Raw genomic sequence first — 27,964 nt, 5'->3', positions numbered from 1 at the left:
ATTGATGCCGCTCCTCCCAGCAGACTGCAGTTGCTCCATCACCACCGATCTTTAATAGGCTCCAACATAGAGCCGCCTTTATTCAGCCAAACTAGACAGAAACTATTCCCATATGACAAGAAGGCTGAAGGCCCAGGCACCACCTGAATATGACGAGCAGCCTGCCTCCATCAGTCTAACTGGACTTTATTCAGCTCCTCTTTAAAACATGTGTATATATAAATAAACAAAACCATATAAGCCTCTTTGACTCGTCTTTATAGGCCTATGTTATCTTTCGTCTAAAATACATAAATAAATAAATAAATAACCAAAATTATATTTGGGTATATATATGTATATAAATATACAAACATGTATTTTATTTATCAGTATATCGTTTAATAATAATGATAATAATATAATATTGTATTATTAATAATAATTGCCATATCTATCCAAATATAGCCTATTAAAAAATTAGAAATCACGCTGAATTGTTGCAACAAAATGTATAGATCAATAGGCCTAGAAGGTCCCAATTCTCCTTGTATGCTATAAATACATAAACAAGGCTACATAAACAAATTACAACGTTAATCTTTACATAGATGTTATGATATATCAAAATAGTGTTGCACAATCATATATTTGAATGAATATATATTTGATAAATAGAAATTTTAAAAATTACCTTGTAGTCCTCCAGCCTGCATCAGACTGCTGGATGCACGGTCTCCTCCTCCCTGCAGCAAACAAACAAACAGGTGCAGGTCAGACTCTCAAAGACAAAGTCTGCAGCCTCTCCTCTCCACCTCAGTGATCTGAGCTCAACTTTACGCGCCAACAGTGAGACACAAACATTTCTCCAAGAAACAAGTGCTGCGAATACGACTGTTACACATGTGAACTTCTCCCCGGTGCGGCGCTGGTGGAGGCTCCGTGCATGTGTCAAACAGCTGCTGGCCGCTGCCTGTCCTGAGGGCAACACGGTTACACACACACACACACACACACACACACACACACACACACACACACACACACACACACACACACACACACACACACACACACACACAAAACACCCTGTAAAGTACAACTTCCAAATGAGCCTTGCACCTATTTACGCCTGCATGTGAATTAATGAAGTTAAAAATAGCCTCTGCAATTCGAGCGCTTTTTGGCACAACACATGATAAGGTATGAGTCGCACCAACAGCTTAAATACATAGTCCGTGTTAATGTGCAAATTCACAAATCTCGTGGTAACATTAAGACAAATACGCATGATAAAAAAAAAATATTATTGTTAATAATGGTAATATTAATAACAACAATACCAGTAGGCCTAATAATAAAAAATAATAATAATGAATTCATTGTTATAATAAGACCTTGACCTCACCATACCTCGGTGTCCACCGCCGGTTGGAGAAAACCAAGTTGTCGCTGTTTAAAGGGCAAAAAAATCCAAGAAGGTGCTGGCAGGAGCTGAATGGGGCGGGTGGGGTGGGTTGTGTGTGTGCGTGTGTGTGTGTGTGTGTGTGGGGGGGGGGGGTAGGGGTGAGGAGGGGGGACGATGGTAAGGGGGGAGGGAGGGAAGGTGAGATTGTGAGGAGAGAGCAGGAGGAGGAGGAAGAGGAGGAGGGGAAGAGATAAGTGATCTAAAGGGGAGACGATAGGACAAAAAAGTGATGATGATGAATACATTGGAAAGTTTTTTGGCCCCGGCGAGGGTGTCAGATTGAATGGCCTGTGCGCATGTGCGAAGGTGTCCAAACTGACAATGCTGGTGAGATGAAGATAGTGTTGTTGCTGCTTCTGGGCTCACGGAGGACGACGAGAGGAATCTACAAGCCGACAAGATGAGATCCAAGGCGAGGGCGAGAAAACTGGCCAAAAGTAGGTCTTCTTTTTCACCCTTCTTATCGCTTTCAGCCGCCGGCTTCTCAATCCCCGGGTCTGTAGATGTCCACTGTGTGTCCTTGTCATTTGTCATATCCTTAAAAAAAAACAGAGGAGGGGGCGACTCTTTGTCCAGAGATAACTTTTTTTGTTGTTGCTGCTGAAAGTGAGTCCCGCTCCGGCGGCGCAGCCTCGTTTCCCCTGCCTGCATGCTGCGGTTCTTTGGCTTCGTTCGCTTCTCCCCGTGTCAGAAAGTTTCATGTGTGATGAGAAACGCCGCTGGTGCTTTCGCTGCTCTCAACTGCTGTAAAAGAGAGAAACACTACCGTCCCAACATTTGAGCTCCATCTCGTTCATTAGCTCTTTTCGGTTTTGTCGGAGGTTCAGTGTGAGGCGGAAGATTTCGTTTCCCCTAGAAAGTTACCAAGAAAGTTGTCGAAATGGATAGTAACTTTTTCTTTTTTTTTTTTTAGAGCCACTTCCAAGTCTTGTGAAATAATATTCCCGGCTTTTGAAATAGTGGGCGCTGTGGCACTGCTCTGCTGCTGCTGCTGCTGCTGCTGCTGCTGCTGCACAGCTCACACCGAGGCGAGCTGAGCGCACTCTTTCTCTCGCCTGCGCGCGGAGACGCCAAGAAGTGAATTTAGACAGAAAGAGCAAATATTTTAATGCAGATTTTTTCTCTCCCACCCTCTGTAGCCCGATGCTGCTTTCACCGCATAAGATATCGCTCTATACGGCAACTTAGCTCAGTCCCAGGGCCCTCGGACTGCTGCAGACTGGTTCCTCCTCCAGGGAATGCCAATCAATAATGCGTCTTGTGCAAGAAAGCGCCCATACTACTACAACTACTGCTGCTGCTGCTGCTGCTGCTCAGTGGACTGCTTGCTCGCGTCATACGGAAAATTCATGTATTCAGTTTTGTGATCGTGAGCACTTTGTTGTTGGAAAAGGAGCATGTTTATTGTTTGACATTTGTTTATTGTTGGTGGGCTGATTTATGAATCGCCTTCATTTCCAGCGTCTCTTTTTTTTTTTAAAGTCCTGCACGAATGCACTTTGTTTTCTACGGACACTCATGTTGGTCAATCTCCCTTTTTTTATTATTATTTTAAATTCACAACTCACTTGTAAGACGGCCAACAACATAACATTCACGTGGCTCTGTTTGCATTTCCTTTTGTGTTGTTGTTCTATTTTATAAACAGCGAGTTTCGATTGGTGGTTGTTGTGTAGATGCAGAGCTGACACACAGGGAAGCGTCTGTGTTGTTTTCAGGAGTTATTAAAAGTTTTGTTGCTGAGCTTCAGTCCATGTTTACAGGCCTTTAAAAACCTTGTAACTTTGCCAAAGCCACTGGCCTCCCTCATTCAACATGAACCTGAATTTTAGCATTGGACATTAAATTATTAAAATTTATATTTCAGATCATTCAGATAAATAAATATCCATGTACAGAATTCCAACCCAATCTGAAACGTGTTTATTTCAAATTACCATAGACCTCCTAATGCGTTTTTAAAAATACTACCTCCTCCTCCTCGAGATGGGATTATTATTACATATTTAGCGCTCATGTCTTCAGATAAATGATAACAATATACACAATAATAAACAGTTTATAGTTTGAATGGTTTTGTGTTTTTTTTATTTTATTTTTTTTGCAGTCATGTTTTTGTTGTTACTCTTGCATGCTCTGTGTGTTTGGTGCACAGGGATCAAGTTTAAAACAAAGAAAGAAAGGGAAAGAAAAACTAATGAAAAGAGACGAAAAGCAAAAAAACAAAACAAAAAAAAAACGCTAATTGGGCTACTTTGTGAAAATACTTAAACATGTCGAGGATCCCGCTTCTCGCCAGTAATTGCACTTGGTCTTGATCTCTAAACAGCCTTGATAGTCTGTTGATCCGGGTGCTAATGAACACAAATACCTGGCTTTGTGGCACTCTCCACATCGGACCACTGGAAGTCTCTGCAGCCCAGAGGCCTCAGATCTGTTGTGTTGCAGCGGTGGGAGAGAGAGAGAGAGAGGGGGGAGAGAGAGGGAGGGAGAGAGAAAGAGAGAGAGAGCAAAAAAAAAACATAGCAGGCATGAAAAATATCTTAACATTCAAAACATGCAGGCCCACAACTTTTGAATACAACGCGTGGGAATATATTCTACTCTCGCTTTTCCTCCTTTTTTCTGCCGCTTAGGCAAAACAGCCTGCTCTGGCCTGTCGCTGTGTACAGTAGGCCCAAAGTAATATCCAAGCAGCTGCTTTATCATTTTATTTTTAACTTCCATGTGCAGGCCCGGGCCCTGCACACGGCAGACGTGCACACATGGACTGCACGTTAAGACCATGACACTGTAGAAACCTGTGACTCCACAGCGCTCACTACTAACGCTTGGGTTTTAATAGGGGCTCGCATTGATTAGTCCATGCAGTTTCACTGGTTTATTTACACAGGCCAAGGCTGTAGGGTCACGATTAAGTGAGTGTCAGCGTGTTTGGATGATAATGTGATATCGCCTTCACAAGTCATAAGTGGGCTTTAATATTATTATCATAATTATGATCATTATTTTAAAGAAATATCAGTATCCTCGCCCTGTTCCTTACATGTTTATATTTTTTGTTTTTGAATTTATTATTAGGTGAACAATTTAATTCAGATTAAAGGCTGCGCATCGCACTGATTCTCATTACAATTCATTTTAATATGACTGGTGTCATATTAATTTACAATGTGAAATATTTTCTCAGATTTTTTTATTCTCTATTTTTAAATAAATGAAGAAATCCTTTGGCTCGCGCGAGCCCTAATATCACATGCAGTTTATCCAAGATAACGGCTGTGATAGGGGAATGGACACACGCAGTGTAGCAGAGATCATTGCAGCAAAGCTACAGTGAAATGGCTTTTTGCATTGACGATGCATTAGTGTGTGTGTGTGTGTGTGTGTGGGGAGGGGGGGGTTCTGTTCTGCTCGGCCCATGTGCAGCTTTAAATTGGCTTTAGATCAATTAAGACTTCCGGTTGTGAGAGTGTAGATTTTTTTTTTTTTTTACCCGGTAGCTATTTTTCACCGGAGCCCACAGGTGACACACACACACACACACACACACACACGCTTTCTCCTGCACCACAAAAAACACTCCCCCAAAGAAAACTAAAGAAATGTAATTCCTATAGAAAGATGTGAGAGCTTTCCACACGTGCGTGCGGAGAAACTGGTGGGAGTTAAATCCACTCTGATTCAAACCGCAATTTAACACACGAGATTGATTTTTTTTTAAAAACCTGTTATGTTACTGTTGCCGTCTGCCTTATCAAGTCAATAAAATGAAAGGTAGCGCCACGTGTTTTTCTTTTTTTTTTTTTTTTTACGACCAGTTCCTTTCTCCATTTTTTCAGGGTTTTTTTTGTGCTGATTTTGCACTGAATTAAACTACCACCACAACTACTCCCACCTCCACCCACCCCCTGCACAAACGAACACAATTTATGACAATTTTCCTCTCATGCACCCTCCTCTGACTCTCTCCTGTTTTTGGCCTACATACACCATTTGCCAGATATTCTATTGATCTCTGTGTTAAAGGCCCTTATTAGATGGACTCCCAGTCATGAACTTGGCCTGGCTCAACAGCTTCTGATGTTTTGACAGAAGTAATAAAACCCAACCCATAACACTTTAAAACCAACAATGGTAGCTATGTTGAACTTCTGGCTAAACGCTCAGGGTCTCGTGCAGGCTCCCATGTATAAGTGCTATGCAGCTGTAATGTGTGTCAGATAGTGGTCCTTCATGTTCACAGATTAGAGCCCGAACATAAAAATGATAGGATCATCAAACGAAAGGGAAATGTAACGTACAGTAGTGACTGCAGTCCACTGGCTGATTTTTATGCCTTTATGAAACTGTAAATTTCAGTTTTAGTCGCTTTTATTTTGAAATGAGAGCATCAGGAAGCATGAAGACCACTGAAATTCCTAGAAAGCTGGTCGAGGTCTCTTTAGAAGATATTTTTGTGCTGTAGTTAATTGATGTAGATTGATGATGACTGTGCAGTGCCACCAAGCCATTTTTAATAATTCTGGTTGAATTTGAATTTCAGCCTGAGTGGTGATAACACACAATGAAAAATACCAGTGAAATCTTTACATTATCGCTGTAGACCATTCAGAGATAAGAATGCATGGGAAACCTGAGACTCTTGTGGTTCCATGAAACCCATTTGCATTCACGTGTGATGATGTGAACGATCCTTGCTGCTCTCCGAATCAACACCACTTTCACAGTTTTGTTTTGTGTCTGCATTGATACACACAGCCACAGCAGTTCATGTGATATCAGATTGTTTATGTAGGTTTTGTGTTTGAGTGTCTTTTTTTTTTTTTTTGGGAGGTGGGGGCGTGGGTTCCAATTTCCACAAATGTTGTTCACCATCATATTATGGACACAAAGCAATATTTGTAAAAAAAAAAAAAAAATTAAAAATAAAGTTTATGCTACCATGTGACTTCATTAACATTCTAATCAAGTGGGAAATTCTGATTTTAGCAACGTTTGTGTGAAAGATGAAAACATATGCAGCATAACTAATTGGATCAGTTTGCATTAGGCGCACACAGTATGCTACATAAGTTGATGATGAAAGTTTGTTGAGTCGTAGTTTTTCGCCGAGGCGTGTGCACATATAAGATAAACCTCAGTGTGTGTTGTCAGCAGTATCAGTAAACAGGCTCTTGCTCTTCTATCCATATCGATTTCTAGGGTTGGTTCCTCATCTTTGTGTGTTCAGTAAAATATCTATGTACTGTATGCATAAGGCAGCTGTCGTCTCTAAACATACTGTGTGTTATCTTCTGCGAGTGACAAACTTCTTCTGTCACAACACTGAAAACGTTCAGGCTCTTTTATTCGTAACGCAGCCGTAAATTTGCCTATTTGTAACATATTAATTTGTTGGATGGGAAGTTTCTTTGGGTAAGGTTTCGGGCATTGTTATGGTTAATTCAGTGTCAAGCCACTGTCTGTGGCAGTAACATATGGTCCACATTTGGTTCACATAATATGGTACAAATAAAGATGCATTGCCTTTTGTAACCATATCTTCAAATTTGCTGTGAGAGCAGACTCTTGAAAAATGTTCTTTCCAGTAAAGTATTCCTATTACCCTGAAATGTGGAGGACAGTGCAGTCTGAAGTCTCACTACTGCTTACTTGTCCTAAATCTTTGAAACAGTCAGCCAATAAAGAAAACGTTCATGATCTCTTCCACCTGTGCGGGGAATAAACTGAAGAAAGACTTAAAATTTAAGGAACTTGTTACCCTATGAATTACTGGGGCTTTAAAGCTGTAAAGAGGGAAGATTAATTTACTGGAGGATATTCAACTGATATATTACAACTGTTTGTTTAAATAGTCTGTTTTACGACTGTTCCACTGACAAATTTCTAATGTTTTCTTTCTCTAACTACGGTTTTACTCCCTCTCTTCCTGTCTCACTTCTGTCAGTTCAGTGCTTTTATTATTCAGACTCTCACTGTTGTAATCGTGCTGTTGTTTTGCCTAAATATCCCTTGGAAAAGAGGTGTCCAACATCTGAACAAATACAAGAGCCATAAAATGTAATAAACCTGGATGGGATAAATGTGGATGTTGAAATAACTCTTGAATGGAGCTCAGACTATGTAGATCATTTATATACATCGTTTAGCTGTTTCAACACAACATCTTAAAGACATGTTGTTATTCTAATTTTACCACTGCTAAGGAAAATACGATGGCCAAGAGAGGAAAGGTAGATGGCCACACACACACATGTAAGACTTTTGTACTGATTTAATAATCCATATTCAGCATTGTGTCGGCTTAATTCATTAACCGGCCGAGTATCTCACTCTGCTACAGCTCTGACTGTGTAAAGAAGAAGAAATGACTGGGCAGCAGATTGCTGAATGCTAAATTTTTTAAAACCTTTGACTGGTTTCACAGTTCCCTCCACATGCACGCGCCTTCACAGCCCATACGTTCACAGTAATGCAGTTGGATCCTCGATGGACACACACACATGCACACACCTTAGTGGTGACAGATTTTTGGACATTGGTATGATTTAACCCCAATCAATCACAGACTAGAAAGGTTGAGTGTAAATGTCACCCAAACAGCAGGAGCTGGCACTGTTGGCTGGCTAAGTGTGTGTGTGTGCCATTTTGTGCAGTTGTTGGAGGTCCTGTCACTGTTCCGAGCTTTGACCTTGGCTAAGTCTGGCACAGCGATGGGTGGGCACATCTTACACCTGGACACATGCACACACACACACACACACACACACACACAGGCGCGTTTCACCCTCATGTTTCCTGCCTGGTCTCATGCTGGCTAAGTCAAATTTTGAGTTGACATACAAATACCAATGCATTAAGCTCTTGCACATGGCTCTAAATCCCATTCATTCCATTGATACGTTGACCTCACATTATCCAGTTGGCAAATATGCCTCTTTCCCGCCTTGCACCATGACCTCATCCACCATGTTTGTAAAAACACAGCAATCTCCCAATCATTTGGCAAAGTAGACGGTGGTATGCCGGAGAGAGTTAAAGATATATCCCCGATGTTTTCTTTTTTAGCAGCACCCTGTTTTTCGTCTCTCCTCATACCCTTCATTTTCAGCCTGCAGATGGGGGCAGGGTCTTGTTTAAAAATAGCCGGGCGACGTTTGGAGAGCGGTATGTGTTGGCGAAAAAAAGGGGGTTCAAAAAATGAAAAGTCATTACACTGCAGTTAAATGCATTTTGTCTTGACCTGTGGCTGCTTATCAGGTTACGTCTCACCACTGCCGGGCCGAGCCTAGAAGATTCCATCCAGCCTCTCAGGGCTAAGAATACACCGCGGCTGCCGGAGTCATCCCATACCTCATCTTTACTTCTTCAGCACGCTGATTAATGCTAAATGATTATCTCTCTGTGTGTCTGGTGTGATTGTGCACCACCCGCTGTTAAACAGTGTGTGTTGTTTGCAAAACAAGGGGCAAATGTGTCGAGTCCCTAATTAGCCTGCTTAAGCAGCCCTCATGATTCCTCCTTGCATTGTGATATCCCCGGGATTGCTCAGCATTGTGACTAGTCTTATCTGGGTCTAATCCCGATTTGTTTGGCATTAGCCTGTTCGCGTTCTCTCTCCCTCTCTCCCCTCTCAGTCTTTTCTTTTAATTTCTTCATCTGTCCTTATCCCGCTCTGTTCCCTTTATCCATTCCTGAACCTTCTGTCCTTTATGTTGTCCTCGCTTTCATGCACGCCATGTTCCCTCTTTTCTGTTCAGCAAGACTTTGTATCTTGATGTGAGGACAGTTTTCAGTGAACGGCTGGACAGAGATTTTCAGTTGCCAATTAGTGGTTTTCCGGATGAAACGTATTGATATTATCTTGCATTTCTGCTGCACAAATAAATTAATTGAAGGAAGTTATAACAAAATGAACAAAGTTTTGTACAGTTTGGTCTCATTGCACTGCAAACAACTGCTCTAACATGCCTTGAAATTAGCTAATGCGGTGATGTAATTTCAGCTAGTGGCATACAGTAACGCCTCTTATTTTTTAAAAGTGTATTTATTTAAAAAAAAAAATCAAATACATGTGATACCTTTGCATTTTAATGTCAGGGTGACACACGGCCAACTCAAGGTATAGGCTGGCTGTCAAAGTTAATGTGATAACACTAAAAAGATACGTTTTGAACAAACAAAACATGTGCACTCGTGATGAATCATTATCTCTAATTGAATGGATTGACAGCCATAGTTATTGATAATTATATGTGGTGAAATGTTGAATTTAATTCATTCTTAGCGAAGAAGAGTATTTTGTACTTCTGCAGTTGTTGTTGCTCTTCTCTCCACACACGAACACACATACACACACACACACACACACACCCCTTGGTCGCAGTCCAAATCTGGCACTGCTGATGATGGCACATCCTGTCCAGATACGATAAGCAGACAAACTGCTCTGTCCCCAGGGCTGTTTGTCTGCCGGTCTCCGACACAGACAGTGGTGTGTAGAGGCGGCGTGGCTCTAAACTCCTCTTGCCTGGCTTCTCTTTCATCAGACCGCCAGTTCAAAGTCTTGGCTCCATCTTCACTTCTATCTCTTCTCTCCCACTCCTCCCTCCAACCCTCCTCACTGCCCTTCTCGCTGTGTTTCGTCATTACCACAAAGATGGGCACGCAGTGTCTCATTAAAGCGGATTAGAGACATCTCCACGTCTCACAGGGGCCAAGCGGGACGTTTCTCTTCTCTAGTCCCCCCACCCCCTCCCACACACACACACACACACCCCTACCCCACCCTTTTCTCTCAGAGATCAGGTTCTTTGATTTGGCCAGATAAAGACCCCTTTCATGTCGGTGGGGACGGTTGGCGATTACACTGTCAGGCCCATCGTTTTGGTGAGTTTGACAAATTTGCCGTGCTGGGTGGGGCGGGTGTGGGGATTGTGCTGGGATAGAGTTGGGGGGGGGTGTACAAGGAGATTCACAGTAATTGAGCTGTCATTATTCAGTGACCCTGCCAGGCGCTAGCGCGTAGGGCTAACCAGTTCTCTATTTGTTTAATACTTGGCTAACTTTCTTTGTGAGTATGATGGATAGAAGGAGAAGGAGGGAGAGGGGGAGAGGGTGGAAGTGGGGAACCGGTCCCCAGATGAATGCCTCTGCTTATTTGACCACCTCTCTTGAGTGCTGCTGTCCATGAAAATTGGCTCCACCACAGCCCTGCTGTAAGTTTCTTTTCTCACTCAGCTCCTCCCCGGTGCAACACAATTAGGCCCGTATCACCGGCTGCCATTTATTTTCATACAAAATGAAAACTGGTGGCATGTTGATTACAGAACTCCCCAGAGACAAAGGGCCACTATTGGTGTGGTTTAATTTCATTAAGTAGAGTGTGGTGCACGGGATAAATATATTAAGAGCTGCCTCTTATTGCAGGCCCTGCATTTACCTCAGCCACTCTGTATGCTAAACAAATCCTTTGGTGATGCAGTTGAGGAATTGGAGTAAATCTCCTGAAATGGTTTGGTTAAAATCAGCCACATTTCCACGAAAGGTTTGGATGTTTTTGAACTGCCGTTTCCTGTTTGCGCTGGTCATTTTTGTGAAGTGCCCTTTGAAAAACAAATACATCTCAACGTGTTTTCTTTTCATTTATTTTTTGTATTAATCAGCCAGTGCTGAAGCTCCCAAATTCTGTGATGATGAATTAATACTTCAGAGTACCTTTGAACAAATAGGTGAGGAACCACTCTCATTTGGCTGTTACTGGGTATGGGCTGTGTATTTGAGATGTGGCTGAGCGAGAGGCTGTCTGGTGTGTGTGAGTGAGTGAGTGAGTGAGGGAGTGAGGGAGAGGGAGGAAAGTCTTTTCCTGGCAGGATAGTGTGACTGTATTAGTCCAGAGATTTTGATGAGGGAAATAAGAGCCGTCCTCGTTAACCTGGAGTCAGATTGGTTGTGAAGTGATGAGTTGGGCGGAATGTGTGTGTGTGTGTGACCGTTCATGCGAGTGTGTGTGCACTTGTTTGCGTGTGTGTAGGTGTTGGAGGGGTCTCGGCTAAAACATTTCAAGATGGCCCATTAGCCGGCGCAGACCCGTCCCCTCCCGACACTAGGATTCCTCTGTGCTGACCCCCTCTCCTCCAACCCTCCACCTCTCAGCCCCTCTGTCCCAGAGGCCCCCATCCTCATCCTGCCAAGTGTACGGTTCCAAAGTAACGATGAAGCTGCCTGCGTGTGAAAATATTGAATTGCAAAAACATCCCTGGGTGAGAGGGTGTGTGAATGGAGCTTTCAGCACTGGGCCCGACCCGGGCGCTGCGCTACTGACTGACGGACAACAAATGGCATTTTGTGTCCAGAGAGGGAGAACGAGGGGACAGAGAGAGGGGAGAGAGAAAAGAAAGGAAGAGGAGATACACACTGAGAGGGGGGGGTGAGAGTCTTGAGGGTTTTCCTCCAAACCTCTTCAGTCTGGGGCCCTAAATGTAGGTCTGAAATGCCTTATCACATGACCTGTCTGACCTTTGGCCCCCACTCAGCTCAGGCTGTCAGGCTGCTCTCCAACGGGGAACACAAAGCCCCACAGCCTCAAAGGCCACCATTCACCCCCCTGTGTAGCCATACTCCAAAGGTAATAGGTAAAAGTAATGTCAGTGACCTCCACTTTCCCTCACTCTACAGGAGGGCAAAACTCTTAAGATTCCCTGATAATGTCAAAGGCACAGAGTGGCCATTTTGGCTCCTTATCCACTGCCTCACTTTAGCTCCCATGAGATGCAGTGAGAAGCTAGTGAGCTACCACTTTGTGGCAAATCCATTCTTTCAGTCGAGGAGACGTTTCATATAACATTTCATGCCGCAAAAACCGACAGGGACCGGGAAGGAAAATGATAGAAATGATTAAAAATAACATGGCATTGTTTTCTGTTGTTATACACTGGGAATATGGTAGTTGTGTAACTCAGCTCTATGTGTTATCTCAGTGTGTGTGTGGGACAGGAGTGAATTTCTGATGTCTCAGAAGACTGGCTGGGTCAAACTATGACCATAACCTCCTGTCTTGCTTTGCAACCCACATACTGGCATTTCTCTCTGTCGCTCCTCTGACCAGTCCAGGATTCTTTCTTCTCTTCTCTTCTCTCTTTCCCCTCCTTCTCTGGAACACTGGAGTTTCTCTCTCTCTCCGGTCTCCTTTGAAAAGATGCGGCGTCTTTGTCCGGCCTGATAAAGGATGCCATAGTTCCCCTTTTCCCCTTCTTTGTGGCCTGGGGCTGGCGGCTCCTGTAGAAGTGCAAATGGTATCCTCTCGGAGGGGCTATCCCCGCAGGCCCTGGAGGGCCCTCTCTCTCCTCCAGGCTTGGCTAATTACCACCCCCCACCACCACCAACCCACCAACTCTCCAACACACACACACACACACACACACACACATATAGCCCCCACCGGCTCCCCGGTCCCTGGAACCATGGACTGCACATTCCCACAACCAGCACCTGGCCTTCTTTTCTCCTGGCCTGCTTTGATGGCTGACACCCCAGCCTACCCCTCCCTCCTTCCTCATCCTCCTCTTCTCTCTGCCCCACTACCTCATCTCTCTTTCCCTCCCTCCCTTTAACTTCTCCCTCCCTCCCTCACTTCTCTCTCTTACTGACTCTCATTAATAGAGGTTTTAAATTGCTTTCTGACCCTGACAAACTACTCTTGTTGAAAAGGGAGATGTTGAAGAGGAAGGGCAGCAGGCGTGAGGTGGGGGTAGTAGGGGGGTGGGTGGGGTGGGGGTTAAATTCTTTGTGTTTATATATCTATAGTCCATTATATAATTTGTCAGATTGTGTGAATTCGGCTAAAGAGCATCCGATCCACTGCCCCCAGAGATGGGATATGGTATTTTGTAAATGGTCAGAAAAAGCACAACATAGCCTGTAGAAATGAGTTCTCAGCAGACATTTAACCACACTGGGTGGTTGTAGCTTATGTTAACATATGATATTTTGTAGAGTTAAAGTAAGACAGCGAAGTGAAGGTTGGTGGTTTATTTACAGTATTGCTGTCTTCCATGTCAAATGAATGGGTAAAATAAAAATATAGAAATAAAACATAACTTTTTATTACTTATTCCTTCCATTCCAAGGAGACTTGGTTTGAGACGGACTTTGTTTAAAAAGGTTTTAAAATTATATTGCACGTAGAGTTCTGTGGTTAAAAATACTTGACCAGTGGTTGATGCAGATTAAGTTGACTTTCTGCACCAGCAAGGCACACACACACACGCACACACGTTTCTAATTTAGTTGCGTATTTGCGTTCTACTAGCCGTGGGCCTAATCAATAACCTGCCCCAGTGGATTTGGCCAATTCATAGCTGGCCTTTGTGCGGTCTAGCGATCCCAGCGAGGGCATTTGGACAGCTTTCTGAGGAAAACAAATAGCTCTATTACGAGCTTGCGTCCCTGTGATGCTCTGTGTCCCAAAGGCAAAGTGTTGGCCCTGTATTAATTGTACATTCTCCGCACAGGAGAGGATGGCTTTTCAGCATTAACACACGTTCACCTGGCTGAGCCCAGAAGCAAGAGTGCTTTGCAATTACTGTATAGGAAATTATAATTTATAATTAGAATAAGTCACACCAACAAATTTACTCATAACAACATACTGTTTTCAGTTTTTTAAGAGTAAGAGTGTTGATCACTGGGCTAATTAATGCTAGCGTGCAAATCCTCCAGCATTTCAGCTAATTGCTTTTCAGTTTAATTTAGATCCTGTTTAATTTAAATACAATGAGTATTCAGGTAATGTGGGTTTTCAGCTGTTTTGTTGAATTACTTGGATGAAGCTAACACAACTGTCAGTGGAGCATTACATTTATTTCACAAGGCACTTCATGATTAATTTCTACCAAAGTCAGATATAGACAAAATATTGAAGAATAATATTGTTTGATTGTTATGTTCAGATATTGAGAGTTGAATAAACTTGATCTGCTAAATAAGGTGGGTCACATATTTTAAAGGCTTGAAACTTTTCATTGTTGACTATCAACCTTCCTTGTAGTTCATGACCATGCATGATGGACTGGCACACACACTCACACATAAATCCCTGTTCAGCCAAGCAGTGGTTGCGTGTCCTGTATGGAGTGTCAATACAACACAGACAGAAGCAGTGGGTGGTAGTAGGAGCTGCACACACCCAGACCAGTTACACTAGTGTAGCTGAGTTTGGCTCTGGTTTGTAAGACTGGGATTAGCTCAGTTATCATACAGACTTGGAACAGGACAAACATCTTAGCAAGCTTAAAGAAAACGTTCAGCTGACCTTTAATGTTTTACCTAAAACCTGATCTAATCAACACCACGAGACCATTGATTTAACTGACGACTAAAAACCAAAGACTGTTATCGTTAAAACACAAAGAACTTAACCCTACATTCTTTCTATAAGAATTAAGTCTTGTCTTGCCATCCAGTCTGGACATCCTAAGTATCTTTCTGTTGCTGCCGTCTCCCAGTCACAGCTGCCCTTCTCTGTACAGTTCACACATCATCACCTATAGGGCTGGGATGATGTCATGAGCTGGGCCGCTTCTTCTTTGTCGGCCTCGACCATAACGACCATCATTTGGATGTTACGTCTATGTTGGATCATCCAGGCTTTAAAGTGATATTCCACACTTGGATACTTTTACACTGTAAGATAGCAATTTGTGACAATTTGATGAATTCCACCAGTTAATTTTTTTTCCCCTCAGGAAGTGTTTTCATAGGGAATGTGCTTGAACTTGTTCCACTGATATGAATCCTACTGTTGGAGAGGAGCATTAGTCTTATTTAACAGTTGAAACGTCTCATGTCTGATCTGCATTGTAAAAAAACAAACAAAAAAAAAGATTTCACTTCTTATAAAAGCGTCTCTACACAAAACTTTTGCACTTTTAGTAGTTCGCCACATCTCAATCACTCAGACGTCACTGTCTCAAAAGCCTGAGATGCTACATTTAGTATTTCTATAGTTTGGTTTAAGGAGAGGCTTCCCGAGTCTCATGTCTCCCTCACTCTCCACCTCTCTCCTCATCAAGTCTAGCCACATCCTCTCTTTCAAATACAGAAAAGGAAAGAGGAAGATCCGGTTTCTGAATTGTGTTTTATGAGAGGTTGAAACGGCCACTTCTGCGGTTTGTGTCTGTCCGCGCTGACCGTTCAACTCTGAGTTCCTTAAGTTTTTCAAGATACGTCAATTAAACGGTTTTAATTGGGAAGATGTTATTCCAAACAAATGTTTACACCCCAGACGGCCTGCCCGACCCGTGCTACTGTTACTTCTTTCTTTTAGCACCGCCTTGACTTTGTGTATCTGTTTCTCTTTATTTTCCTGAATGCAGTAAAAGCTCACTTGGACTCACACACACACACACGCACGCACTGACGGAGGCATCTTGTTTTTCAACCACACTGGAGAGCAGTAAGTGTTTAAGAATGGCACAGTGAAGCAATGACAAGGCAAACAAAAGAGGCAGGTGGGTGAGGCTGCTGCTGGCCTCTCGCTGGCCTTGGCTCCATGTAGAGGTTTTTTCTTTTCTTTTTTTAACACTCGAATGTCCGTTTTTATCCTCTTTTGTTATAAAAACTCAGCTTTCCTAAGACTGAGTTATCAATTCAGACAAACAGTTTTTGGATTTTTTTTTTTGAAACATTCTTGCAGAATAAGACTTTATCTTTAACTGAAGAGAATTTCTACATGTAAATTATGATGATGAAATTACATGGAAATATCACCGCCCCTGTCTATAGAAGCTCGCCTCTGACCGCAGATTTTAATGCGTCTCTCTTTGCACTGCTCTCTCCCATTTTAATTAAAACTAGGTGTGAGGTTTGCCATCCTTTCTTTTGACACCTCAGTGTTTATCTGCCGGACACGGGCTCAGGGCAGGACCCACAGAAGAGAGGGGCAGATTTTTGTTTTCAGAGCACTGCAGGGAACTTTGATGCCAAGTTCCTCTGCGGCAAAAGGCAAGGCCCCGACCCAGCACATCTGAGAGTACTTTGGTGAAATAACAGCAAATGTTTGTCTTGTATTGTATGGCACGCTGCTGGAGGAGTGCTAAAGCCCTTTCTTCCAGCGCCTAAAGCACCTCTTAATAAAATAGTCAAGAATAACTCCTTCACCTTAATCTTCCCCTCAGATTATTGCACTAAGGGCGGGAAATTAGCAGCAGGCCCACACGCTTCCCCATTTCTTTGACACTGTTACATCTTTATTCACCAGCGCCGCCTCCTCTCTCCCTCGCTCTCCTGTTCTGTCCGTCACGGTATCGCTCCTTTTGCTTCTTAAAGTTTTGTTTTCCTGTCTTTCTCTCTCCATCCGTCCTCTCTCTGTGTGGTAGGCCAGATGAACTCTCTGTGGCAAGGGGGGGGGGCAATGGCATTTTATTGGGTCAGTATTAGAAGCAACATGTGGCTAATGGGTGACTGCATTTTCCATGGTCTGGTCCTCATCAGTGGAGAGACGGGGCCTAAACAACTAAACATGGCCGTTGACAATTGATACGAGCCCTTTTAAGTGGATCTGCTTGGTTGAAGAGAGGGTGGGGTGAGGTTTGTGAGAGCCTGCGTGTGACCCAACACACGCGCACGTGTGTGCACGTTTTTGCCTTTGCATGTTAAGTAGGATACCAATAGTCACACATGCACGCGTGCGCACACACACACAGGCACACACACAAAGCAGTATCCTTTTGGGAGCATATATACGATAATGTGTCTGTGTGTGTGTGTTGTGTGTGTATCCCTTGTGTCCGGCGGTGTAACCTACACCTTTAGTACGGTAGCGGCGGTAGCTTTGAGCGCACTTCTTCCCGCCGTCTGATCCTCGTAACTAGAACTATCCTTTACTGCTTCCTGTCCTCTTGGCCCACCTTCCCCCTTGCCCGCCTGCCATCTGGGTCTGCCAAGACACACACACACACACACACACAGAGGCATACATGCACACACACACACACACACACGTGTACACGCGCACACATGTACACGTGTTAACACATCCAGAATAGTTAGTATAGGAGTCCTGATGCTCTAGCCCTTGTCTTTCACTCAGAGGAGAAGGAATAAATACATCTACTCCCTCTCATGTATTTTCTCTCTTCTCTTTTATGCTAATACAAGGAACCAGGCCAGAACATCCTCTCTGTTGTATTCTAATTCAGAGAGAAGCTCAGAGTCCAACAGCTCACATCACACTCTGATGTTGGTGATTTAAACATTTAAACAGATTTGAATGATTATAGGAAATGATCCCCAAAATATGATTTGTGCTGCAAAAATGCAAAACAGCAACCACTGAAAAATACACATCTGTTCACAACTTTCCCATTGATTAAGCTTACAAGGGAAATGTCCTTTGAGTCTCAGCTGAAACGTTTGCAGCTTATTTCCATGGCAATAATGTCGAGGCTCAGAGTGGATCAACATTTAAATTGCATCTATTAGATTCATAATGAGCCTGAGATCAGCCTGACATCCTTTTATAAAAATATAGATCTATAGTAAGTGGCTCTCATCCTTTTTAGCACTTACACTGTTCAGGCTATAAAGACAGATAAAGATTTTTGAAATGCATATTTATGAAACTGTTTTGAAAACCAACAGCAATATTCAATTAGTTAATATTAATGATTCGTAGTGATAAATATATATGTGATGATGCTTTATAGTTGTTTGAATTAAACTTTCAACTTTTTCTTGGTCTAGGTGGGGATTGAAATTACGTACCCATGTAGGTGGCATTTCTGAGCAGAGGGCAGGTTTGCGGTATCAGGGCTTCTGCTTGACACGTTGATCACTTCCTCTTCCCTTCATACCTTCATTGTGTTTGAGATCAGATCACACACACACACACACACACACACACACACACACACACACACACACACACACATACACACTCTACAGGTGGAAGGGGCAGTGTCAGGTGTAGCGGGGGGGACAACGCAGCGATGCGTAGCAGCGAGCCAACGCGGTGTCTGTGACAGTGTGCTCCTCAAAGCTGCTCCTCTCCTCTTTCTTCACCTGCAGTCACAGTGTGTGGGTGCGGAACAATAAAGTTTATTCTGTCTGGAAAAAAAAGTGCGGTTATTGTGCTGCACTTATTGAGGAAAACTGACCATTTTAATCTAATATTTAAAGTCATTTCCTTTTGCTTATAGAAACTAGACACAGTTTGCTGCAATGTCACAAAATCTGAAATTCCTCAAAACATCTTTGTTCAAGTTCAGCACTTGTTCACTGCTTGTAAAGTTAAATGCAAAAGAATATTTAATTTTCTTTTCTGGCTCACTGAGACTTCAACATTCGAAGAAACTGAGATGATAAAACAACAAAATCAAGACTGTTGACGGCAGCAATGAATTAGGAAGGGATGTTTCCATCTGCTCCATACTCAGAAAAAAACTCCATCAGAAGTCATCAGAGTGTGTGGATGCTGCTCATGTGTATGATGGAGGTCAGAGATGTCCCTTGGCTGCACAGGTGGAGGGAAAACCTGGCGAAAGTGGATAAATAGGATTGTTTTCACAGGTTGCTCTTGAGGTGGTGAGGGTGCAAGCGGGGTGGGAACAAAAAAAAAAAAAAGTATTTATTTTCAGTGCCGCAGGTGCCTGCTCACAGGTTATTGGTTTTTTTTGCATGACTCTTTTACTCTAAATAGGGCAATTTATGTCCCTCTCTCTCTCGTCTCTCTCCAGAGGTGGGGGCTGAAGTGGCTTGCTTATTTTAGCAGGGTCTTGTGGTCAAGACTTGTGGTGACATTAATTGAGCAGTTCCTCTTAAAAAAAAGAAAAAAGAAAGAAAGGCCAGTGTCATGATTGGTCCAACAGTGTTTGTCGAGCTTTGAAAATTGGTTTTGTTTGGCTGGAAGGCTCTCAAGTGTTTATTTACACATCAGACTGTTTCAAATGGCAGCTGGCTCTCTCCCCCTTTCTGTACATGCGTTTGAGCATCTGCGTGTGCTTGGATGCATTCGCTGTGTTTGCTCACCTATGTACATGCCAGCCGCGCGTTGCATGTTTTCGTGGAAGAGATAAAGACAGAAGAGAGGAGGCGAGCGAGACAGTGTCTGCGGCTCAACAGCCTCTTGAGTTTCCATGTAGCTAGTCATCCTTGCTGTCCTCTTCATCCATTATTGACCACATTCATTCACACCAGCCTCTAGAACTCATTACACCTCTGTCAGACACAGTCCTGTACGCCGCCATGTACCGCTGAAAATGGCTACCCGTCTTATTGTGCACTCCAAAACTAATTCCTCTGTAAAACAGCATTGATTAAATTCAGATCTTAACAGTTAAGTATTAAAGTTAGATTTTATTGCACAGCCCCAGTTCCTGAGAGAATTATTAAATCTTTTGATTTTTTTTTTATCTGTGTGCACAGGCATAAGTAACTTGCATCTTGGACTAAGCAGCTGGACAGTTTGGGCATAAGACAAGTTACTTTGGCCAATGACAGCATGAACTCATTTACTGTAGTTTTTCTAATGATCACGTCCAATATAACTTTATATTCCTACCTCAGACACTTAATGTGTGGCTTTCTAAGGAGAAGCGCACATTCGTTTTCCCCAGTTCTCTCCAAGGAATGATATAATCACACTGCAGGTGTGTGTGTGTGAGTGTGTCTGTGGGTATGAGGTCATAGTTGTGGCAAAGGTGACCACTGCAGAGTATAAACTGTCATCGGGATAATTCGCAGATTTGTAAGTTGTTTCCTTAGCACTGCAGCAAAGATGACACTATGTTCTGCACTCAAAGTTATATTGCACACACACACACACACACACACACACACACACACACACACACACACACACACACACACACACACACACACACACACACACACACACACACACACAGAGGTGCACATTCAAGCCCCGAGATTATACGAACACAGTTGCCAACACAACAATTGTTTTAGCTGGCATTTCTGTGAAGAGGAACATTAGAATAACAACATGAGGCTTCAACAAATTAGTCAGTTGGAAGCTGGAAAAATGACACATTTGTTCTGTATTTGTTCTGGAGAGAATAGCTTGTTTCAGGAAAATAAAAATCAGAGTTTGCTTTCCACCATTGTCTTTTTTTCTTTTGTCTGCCATAGGATTTTTTTTGGGATGACTTTTAGAAGTAACTTGTTTTGTAACAACGGGGTGTGTTGTGTGATCTAATGACAGCATGGAAATAGTATCTAAAGTAAATACCATAGACTGTAAATAAATATGGATGAAGCCTCTGTGATGTCATTTACTTGTACACTACTCAGAGCAGGATCCTCTGCCATTGACTTCTTAGTACTCCGCCCCTAACATCCGTTTAACCCAAAAAATTGGCAAAGAGTTGCTGACCAGACACTCACCCACATGTCACTCAAATTGCTTGCGGTCAATTATGCAGCACTTTAAAGGGGAATATACTACATTTTTACCTTAATTAAACAGCTTCGGAGTAATTGTGATGGTTAAATTAATGACATGTAACTGGTAGAGCTGACCCAAAAAATCGAAGCTTCGTTCGTTGCCATGATTACGATCATGGAGTTGGTGATCGATTTTTTTTTTTTTTTTTTTTTCCTTTTTGACACCGGTTCTCATCGGCAATTGTAACATTGAAATACATTAAAACAATTTTTCATTGCACGCTGTAAATATGTTTATCTCTGTTATAAAGTTGGACGTTTTAACATTGGAGTCTATGGGGACTGACTTGACTGGTAGAGTCGCGCTCCAGTAGTCAATAGAGGAACTCCAGTTTTTGTGCTTCATTTTTGAGCCTTCGACGTTGCTGCTTGGTAGAAACGCAAGCTTGTGTAAAGAAACACACTTGTGCTTCGCTCCATAAGCACAGTTTCTAAACTTGAGCAGGCAGCTAAATGATCCAGATATATTAGCTGTCTCAATGAAGTGAGACTGATCTCTCTCTCTCTCTCTCTCTCTCTCTCTCTCTCTCTTTCTGTCTCTCTGCTCAACTGAAGTATCAATAATAAGATTTATCTTCTTCCCCCACAGCCTTGATTCAATTATCTCCATCTCTCTCCCTCCCTCTCTTCCTCTGGCTCCCTCCCTCTTCGCCCCTCCACTGTGGATCCGTTTCCAATTGAAGGCAGGTCATGCTTTGTGTTTCTCTTTGTCATGACAGGGTTCCTTAACGAGTGGAGGCTCCCTTCCACCGCGGCTTAATCAGATCTGGAAAGGAGGGGAGGGGAGGGGAGGGAGGGATGAGGAACAGATAGGTGGGGGTAACCAGGTAAAAGTGGGGTCAAAAGTGCCTCTGCACCTAAAAGTTACCTCCAACCCCTCATTGTCTGCATTTCCCCTTTTTGGGAAAATTAGATTTGTGTGGTCGCTCCCTCTCCCCCTCCTCGTAACGCGTGTTTTGTGTCCAATCTGAAAGCTTTGAAGTTTGAAGGGTCCCTCGCCCCTCCACATGCCCACCTCACCCAACCCCCACCAGCCCGATACCTCTACCTTATCTTACCCCCCCCCACCACCTACTTCCAGACATCCCTCATTACCTGAGGCAGTATTGGAAGAAAGAGTGGCAGCTAATCAAATTGACTCTGCTGGTTTTCTGCCATCAGAGGAAGTGCCGGCCATTGGGGGGTCATTGGTTCAACGTTAGGGTTCAAGAAAACGTCATGAAGTGGGAAAAAAATCCTCTGATATAGCATCAAGAAAAACCAATAGGTCAGGCAAGATATAGTACAGTAAATAACACAACTGGGTACATTCACAGCCACATTTTTCTATGTGGGAAAATGCAATGGATAAAAAAAAGACTGAAATTGATTTTCCAAATATAGCTTGTATACACTGTGTTACTGCTCTTATCACCATGCTGTAACTGACTGTTACATACAGTAGCCTACCTCCACTCCATCAGAAAGCCTCAAAAATACAGCTGTATTTGCAACCTCTATTTCAAATTCAGGCAGTGAAGCTTGTCGTGTGCCGCCTCTCTCTTTTTTTATTTCTTAATATCGTTTTTATGGTATTTTTGCCTTTATTTGACAGCTAACAGTCTAGACAGGAAACAAGGGCAGAGAGGGTTATGACATGTAATGAGGTTCCTCTGGATGGCAATCGCAAATTGGATATTATTGATGTTGAGATATGCACCTCAACTATGAGGCCGCTGGATGTTTGCATACCACCTCTCTCTTTTCTTACTTTAAAACAACAAAGAAATTAAACTCAAGAAAAACAACATTTTAAGTAGGAAGAAGCAAATGAATGCTTTCTGGTGCACAGTTAATACTATAATCTTCTCACTTCGTCTTAAATATATTTGCATAAAGGCGGTTAATTAAAACACAGCCTCACCTTTATTTTTGCCAGCTTTTTAAAAAATGTTGCTGCTTCCTTGAGTGAACTCTGAGGCTTCCCATTAAAACAACCAAAGGGAGATTGAGTGAAATCCAGGGGACAGAGTTGACTCTGTTTACAATTGGCAGGTGTGGAGTGTGAACATCTTGAGGTGAGCCTCTGGCTAACATCACAGCAGCTGTGAATAGAGTCTTTCTTGGGGCCTGCGCTATGCAAATGGCTGTAATGCAGACATACATAATGCAGTAATTGCACACATGCACAAAATGCCTCTTCTGCAGGAAAAAAAAAACAAAAAAACCCTTGCTTGCGTTGACATCACTTGTTGGTACAGCTATCTTGAAGCAGCCAGAGGCGTTAGCTGGCGCAGATCAGAAGCTTTGCATTGGCCCAGTGTGCAGGATTCAGGGGGACGGCCTTGTTTTTAGGCTTGCTATAGCGACATGCAGGGCTAAGAGGAATACAGGGAGATGAGATAGATACTGAGCATCTGTCTCAGTGCTCGTTTCTGGATGGGAATCGCACTGTCAGAATGAGTTTGGATTTACATTTCTGTGGGGTAGATTACATGCTGTGGAAAAATCCCTGGCTTGAAATTTTTTTGCTAGACATTGTAAGGAAAAACTGTGTCAAATGACAAATGAGTTACCATGTGGAGCTCAGTCAGAGGTAGGTTCACATACATTTTAACTCATTCAGCCAACACTTTTAAACAGAGAGACCTACACTGAGATGCTGACAAAGAATAAGCAGTCGCAGTTGAAGGGCTGTGGGTCGTTGTAGATCACTGTGGAGTCAGAGGTGACTTTAATGCTGTGGGACACTTTCCTCAGCCACCAGGCCACCCTGATGCTGCATTTCAACATACGTAGATGTGCCCGCCTACTATAAGGCACCTCCATAAGGAAAGAATACGGCTTCTGTTAGAGATGAACACGATCCACATTAATGTTCTGGATGGAGTCTTTGGTGTGACAGCCGTCAACAGCCTCATCTGCAACGGCCGTGTCACACACACACACACACACACACACACAGCAATTGGCATGTTTATGATCTGTGGCTGTAAATTCATGAATAGTTCCCCTCCGCAGCTCGGTCGTAAAAGTTGGCCAGTACAGAAAGCTCCGAACAGCAACATTCACAGACTGCGGTGTAATGATTTTTACAGTGTATTGTTGAACGAGCCATTCACATCTCACAAATCATCAGCTTTGTCTGTTTTTATTCTCTTTTTCTTTCCGAACAGAATTGAGAGAGGAAAACATCATTCAATTAACAATCATCTGTCATAAAGCAGACTCTCTTTTCACAGGAATGTTTTAATATAGATGCCCCCCCCACCCCCCCCACTCGCCCCACCCCACACCCCTCCGTGATTGTGATAATAGTGTGACCGTTCTTTTGACCTCTCTACAGTGTATACAAACTGCCCTGCCCTCCCCTGGCTCTTCCCTCAGGGATGCAAACACACAGGAGTGGGGCACAAAATCGCGATGATTGCCCTAAAGGGGGTGTACGCATGCGTCGGAGAGGGTGATAGATGGCACTGATGTGTTTTATATGTGTGTGCGTGTTGGCAGAAGGCGGCAGAAAGACATGTCATCGTTGGTGAGCCTTCTCTGGCTTTGGCTTCGTGTTGACCTCTCACCTAAATTAAACTTCCACAGCTCGCTCCCTCTCCTCCCTCCACCTCTCCCCGCTGCCCACTGCCAGGCACTTTTGTTTTCACATGGCCGACTTCTCAGGGAACACGCTCATATTTGTGGCTTTCGGGGTTGGCAGCAGAGTGTGCTGCGCCTGTCAAGTTTTTTTCACTGCGACTTACCCCAGCACCCAAATTGAACTGTTCAGTCATTTCCTGTCATCCCCCTCAACCACCTCCCCATCCACATATTTGCCAATAATGTCAAATTTCATTGTTGAGTCCGCCAGTGCAAAAAAACATCATGTCCCGTGGTATGTCCTCTCCTCTGCCTAGCAGTCGCCCACATTTATAAAGACAGTGAACTTCCAAGAACAAGATTGCTGAAAACCTCTTGAATCCAGATAAGGAATTGACGGACGGCTCATGTAGCGTTCAGACGTTTTTGGCTCCTGAGGAACACATTTGTTTAAATGACCTACAAAGCAAAAGCAAACATTTTGGTCTTTCTGAGTACCCACAAAACCGTAAGGCTGAGCGCATGGTTAGAGGAATCCTCCATGAATAGGCCAGACTCATCCAAAGCATATCCCTGAATGTGAGAGAGAGTGAGAGAGAGAGAAAGAGAAAGAGACATGTAGAAAGAAAGGGAAAGAGCAAGATGGTTATCTGAAGTGAGGTCAGAAATGAAACATGTCATAGCAAATTAGAGCCATGTTGTTTGAATTAGTCCGGCCTGCTTCTTAAAGAACAGTCTGCCCCGTGAAAAAAAAAAATGGGCAGAAAGCATGTATTGAGTAAGAAAAGCAAGAGACAAACATGGAGAATTTGGAAAAAAGAAAGATAATTTACAGTGGGAGCAAAAGAGATAAAGAAGTAGGAAGATATGAAAAGAAAGAATAACAGCACAAGTTAGCAAGAGAGAAAACAGAGGGAGAGGGAGAGAGAGAGGCTTGACAGAAAAAAATGATGTTTTCTCTGGAACAAATAATGTGACTGGGGCTGAGTCATGGGCCTGCCGAGGAATGATGATGATGATGATGATGATGATGATGATGATGATGAGAAGAAACCTTGGACTCATTCCTGCTCCAAGCTAAGTTTGGGGCATCATTTACCAAACTACTGGAGAGGGGCCCCTGCGTATGTGTGTGTATGTGCAATAATAACCACATTCTCTAAGCATCTTCGGCCACCGGGGCCTGTTTTTATAGCTGGGAACAGGGATGGGCCAACACTCGTTAGAAAGACTATTTCGGAAGATGGGAGGAAAAAAAAATGGAGGGCTTGAGGGGAGAACGATGACCAGAACGGGGTGTGCAGAGGGACAGAGAGCCCGCAGACTCACACAGACTGGCCCATCCAGTTGCAAAGTGTTGCACCAGAGATGAGCCATAGATCTGGCTTTGTCCCGGAAAATGGCCTCCTGAGATCCTTGCAGGCGTTCTGGACTTTCACAACTCTGCTACAGTGAGAAACACTGAGAACACACTGGTACAGTACTGGTGGCTGAAATATCCTTACTATTATATTATAACAAAAACTTTCTTACACCAATAGGCAGAACTTTCTCTTCTTTTAAAAACGTGCCGGTGCTTTTCAGGCCATTCACACCTCACTTTTCTTCTTTCTCCAAATCTACTTACCTCACAAAGATGAAGACATCACACAGGCACAGTGTGTCTGTGTGTGTGTGTGTGTGTGTGTGCAAGACAGAGCTGGATGGAAATATCTTGAATGCAGCATATTGTGCAGCCTCAAAGACAGGTATTAATGGACGCAAAAGACACACACACACACACACTCGCACAAAAAGGGAAATAGTGCAAAACAAGCGGGGATAAGCTGAGCTGGTAATCTTTCCAACAACAAAGGAACGCATTTATGAGACACGTGTGTTTGTCTGTGTGTGTGTGTGTGTGAGTGTGTGTAAATGTGTGTGGCTGTGACTGTGTATTGGCACGCCCACGGTGTAACTATCTCATTTTGTGTCTGTATTGTGTAGCAGCCTGCCCCAGCACTAGTCATGCCACCATAAACACGAGGGGCGACAGGCGTCTTGGAATAGCAGCAGTGTGTGTTGGGAGGCATCAGGCGGTGAATCCATCACGTTACCACTGACAGGCCCAGCGATGGGAAATAAATATTTACTCTGAGCTTCCCCCAAATCACATCCAGAGATTTCTCCCTGCGCTTTCTGTCTCTTCTTCTGCTGTCCTCTGTTTCTGTCCCCTCTGTCCTCTCCACTATGTCTGTCCTCTTGCTTCTGCTTTGTACCTGATCTCATCCTGTTCCCCCCTTTGATTCTCTTTGACTTTCTTTACCTCTGCATTATTCCATTGACCCTCATTCTCCTTTTCACCATCACTCCTCCCCCCTCCTCCTCCTCTCCACACACACACAGCAAAGTAGGGGCCCATGCAGACGTGAAACACAGGTCATGTTTCCACTCAGGCACACACACAGCAACTCACATAAAACGGGGGTACAAACATATACACAAACATGCCCACCACACATACACACACGCGCATGCAGGGTCAGCCTGAGATATCCATCTGGGGTTTGTCATGTCAGACATGGCCCATGTCTCTCTCTTCTGTAATTATGGCAGTATTTATTTTTTCAGATCGTCCCGCTGGGTTAGGAGCGTCCCGTGGTGTGGTTTGGACATGGAAACACACTCCGCTCTAGACATCCAGCTTAGCAGAAAAAAGGGCTCACAGTACATTGACTAGAAATTGGTAACCCATAATTCAGAGATTTAATGTAATGTGAGTGTGGGCTGTGTTTTTTTTTGAGTGTGTGTGTGTGTGTGTCTGTGCGCATAAGTGTTTGTGCACAGCTGTGAATGCAAAAGTAAAGGAGAAAGGGAATGAGGCTGTAACTTTTCACACTCGACAGATTGCGTCTCACCAGTGCCAAGAGAGTGGGATTTGATATTATAATGTCTCATTGCATTACATAACACTCAAGACCTGACCCATAATATCTGACTGGCTTCGTGACAACCTCATGTGTAATGTTTTTTAAATTCAGACCTTGCTGCCATGTAGAAGGCACTTCACATGAGCCGAGGAGCAAATGTTCAACAGAACAGGCAAAACTATGATGCACATTTGGTAGCTTAGCTTAGCTTTAATAGACTGGATGAGTAATTGATTAGTTAAAGAGGAAATTGACAGATCAATCAATAATTAAAAGTATATATTTGATAGGAGCTAATGCTTTGTCACAATATGAGACCAGTGCCACGGCAGAAAATCGCCCTCTTTCTCAACGTTTCTGTCAGCTTCAGCTGTGGGTGCATCTATCGTTGTGGCAACCCCTCAAATTTCCATGGCAACCTCTGAGCCTCAGGCCAAAGACACACCTGAGGCCAATTCATTAATCAGGGATAACTCTGCAGTTAATCAACTTCTGACCCCGATCTCCCATACATTTATATGAAGACTTTGTGAAACAGCACCACACATACCAATACACATGTGCACACGCA

General features: G+C 43.3%; 1 protein-coding gene and 1 long non-coding RNA gene across 21 annotated transcripts in view; one reads left to right on the top strand and one right to left on the bottom strand.

Annotated features, from left to right (window-relative positions):
• Positions 1-848: 848 nt before the first annotated feature.
• LOC146984466 (uncharacterized) lies at positions 849-1,894 on the bottom strand. Its single transcript, XR_015036149.1, has 3 exons — positions 1,768-1,894; positions 1,393-1,473; positions 849-957 (listed from the first exon to the last, which is right to left on the bottom strand). It is a non-coding gene; the product is annotated as an uncharacterized LOC146984466 (long non-coding RNA).
• Positions 1,577-27,964, top strand: part of prdm16 (PR domain containing 16) — a 175,146-nt gene continuing 148,758 nt past the window's right edge. For 17 of the 20 annotated variants that reach the window (XM_085781561.1, XM_085781556.1, XM_085781546.1 and 14 more), the window contains exon 1: positions 1,584-1,884. In XM_085781561.1, coding sequence (XP_085637687.1) covers positions 1,848-1,884 — 37 coding nt within the window. In that variant the 5' untranslated portion in view covers positions 1,584-1,847. Of the gene's footprint in view, positions 1,885-27,964 lie in introns of all 20 variants that reach the window. The other 3 variants (XM_085781547.1, XM_085781549.1, XM_085781560.1) reach the window with 3 other exon arrangements.

The sequence above is a fragment of the Trachurus japonicus genome, chromosome 7, assembly GCF_045865225.1.
Source record: "Trachurus japonicus isolate A0001 chromosome 7, Traja_1.0".
Taxonomy (NCBI): Eukaryota; Metazoa; Chordata; class Actinopteri; order Carangiformes; family Carangidae; genus Trachurus; species Trachurus japonicus.
This window is presented reverse-complemented; position numbering and strand designations above follow the sequence as displayed.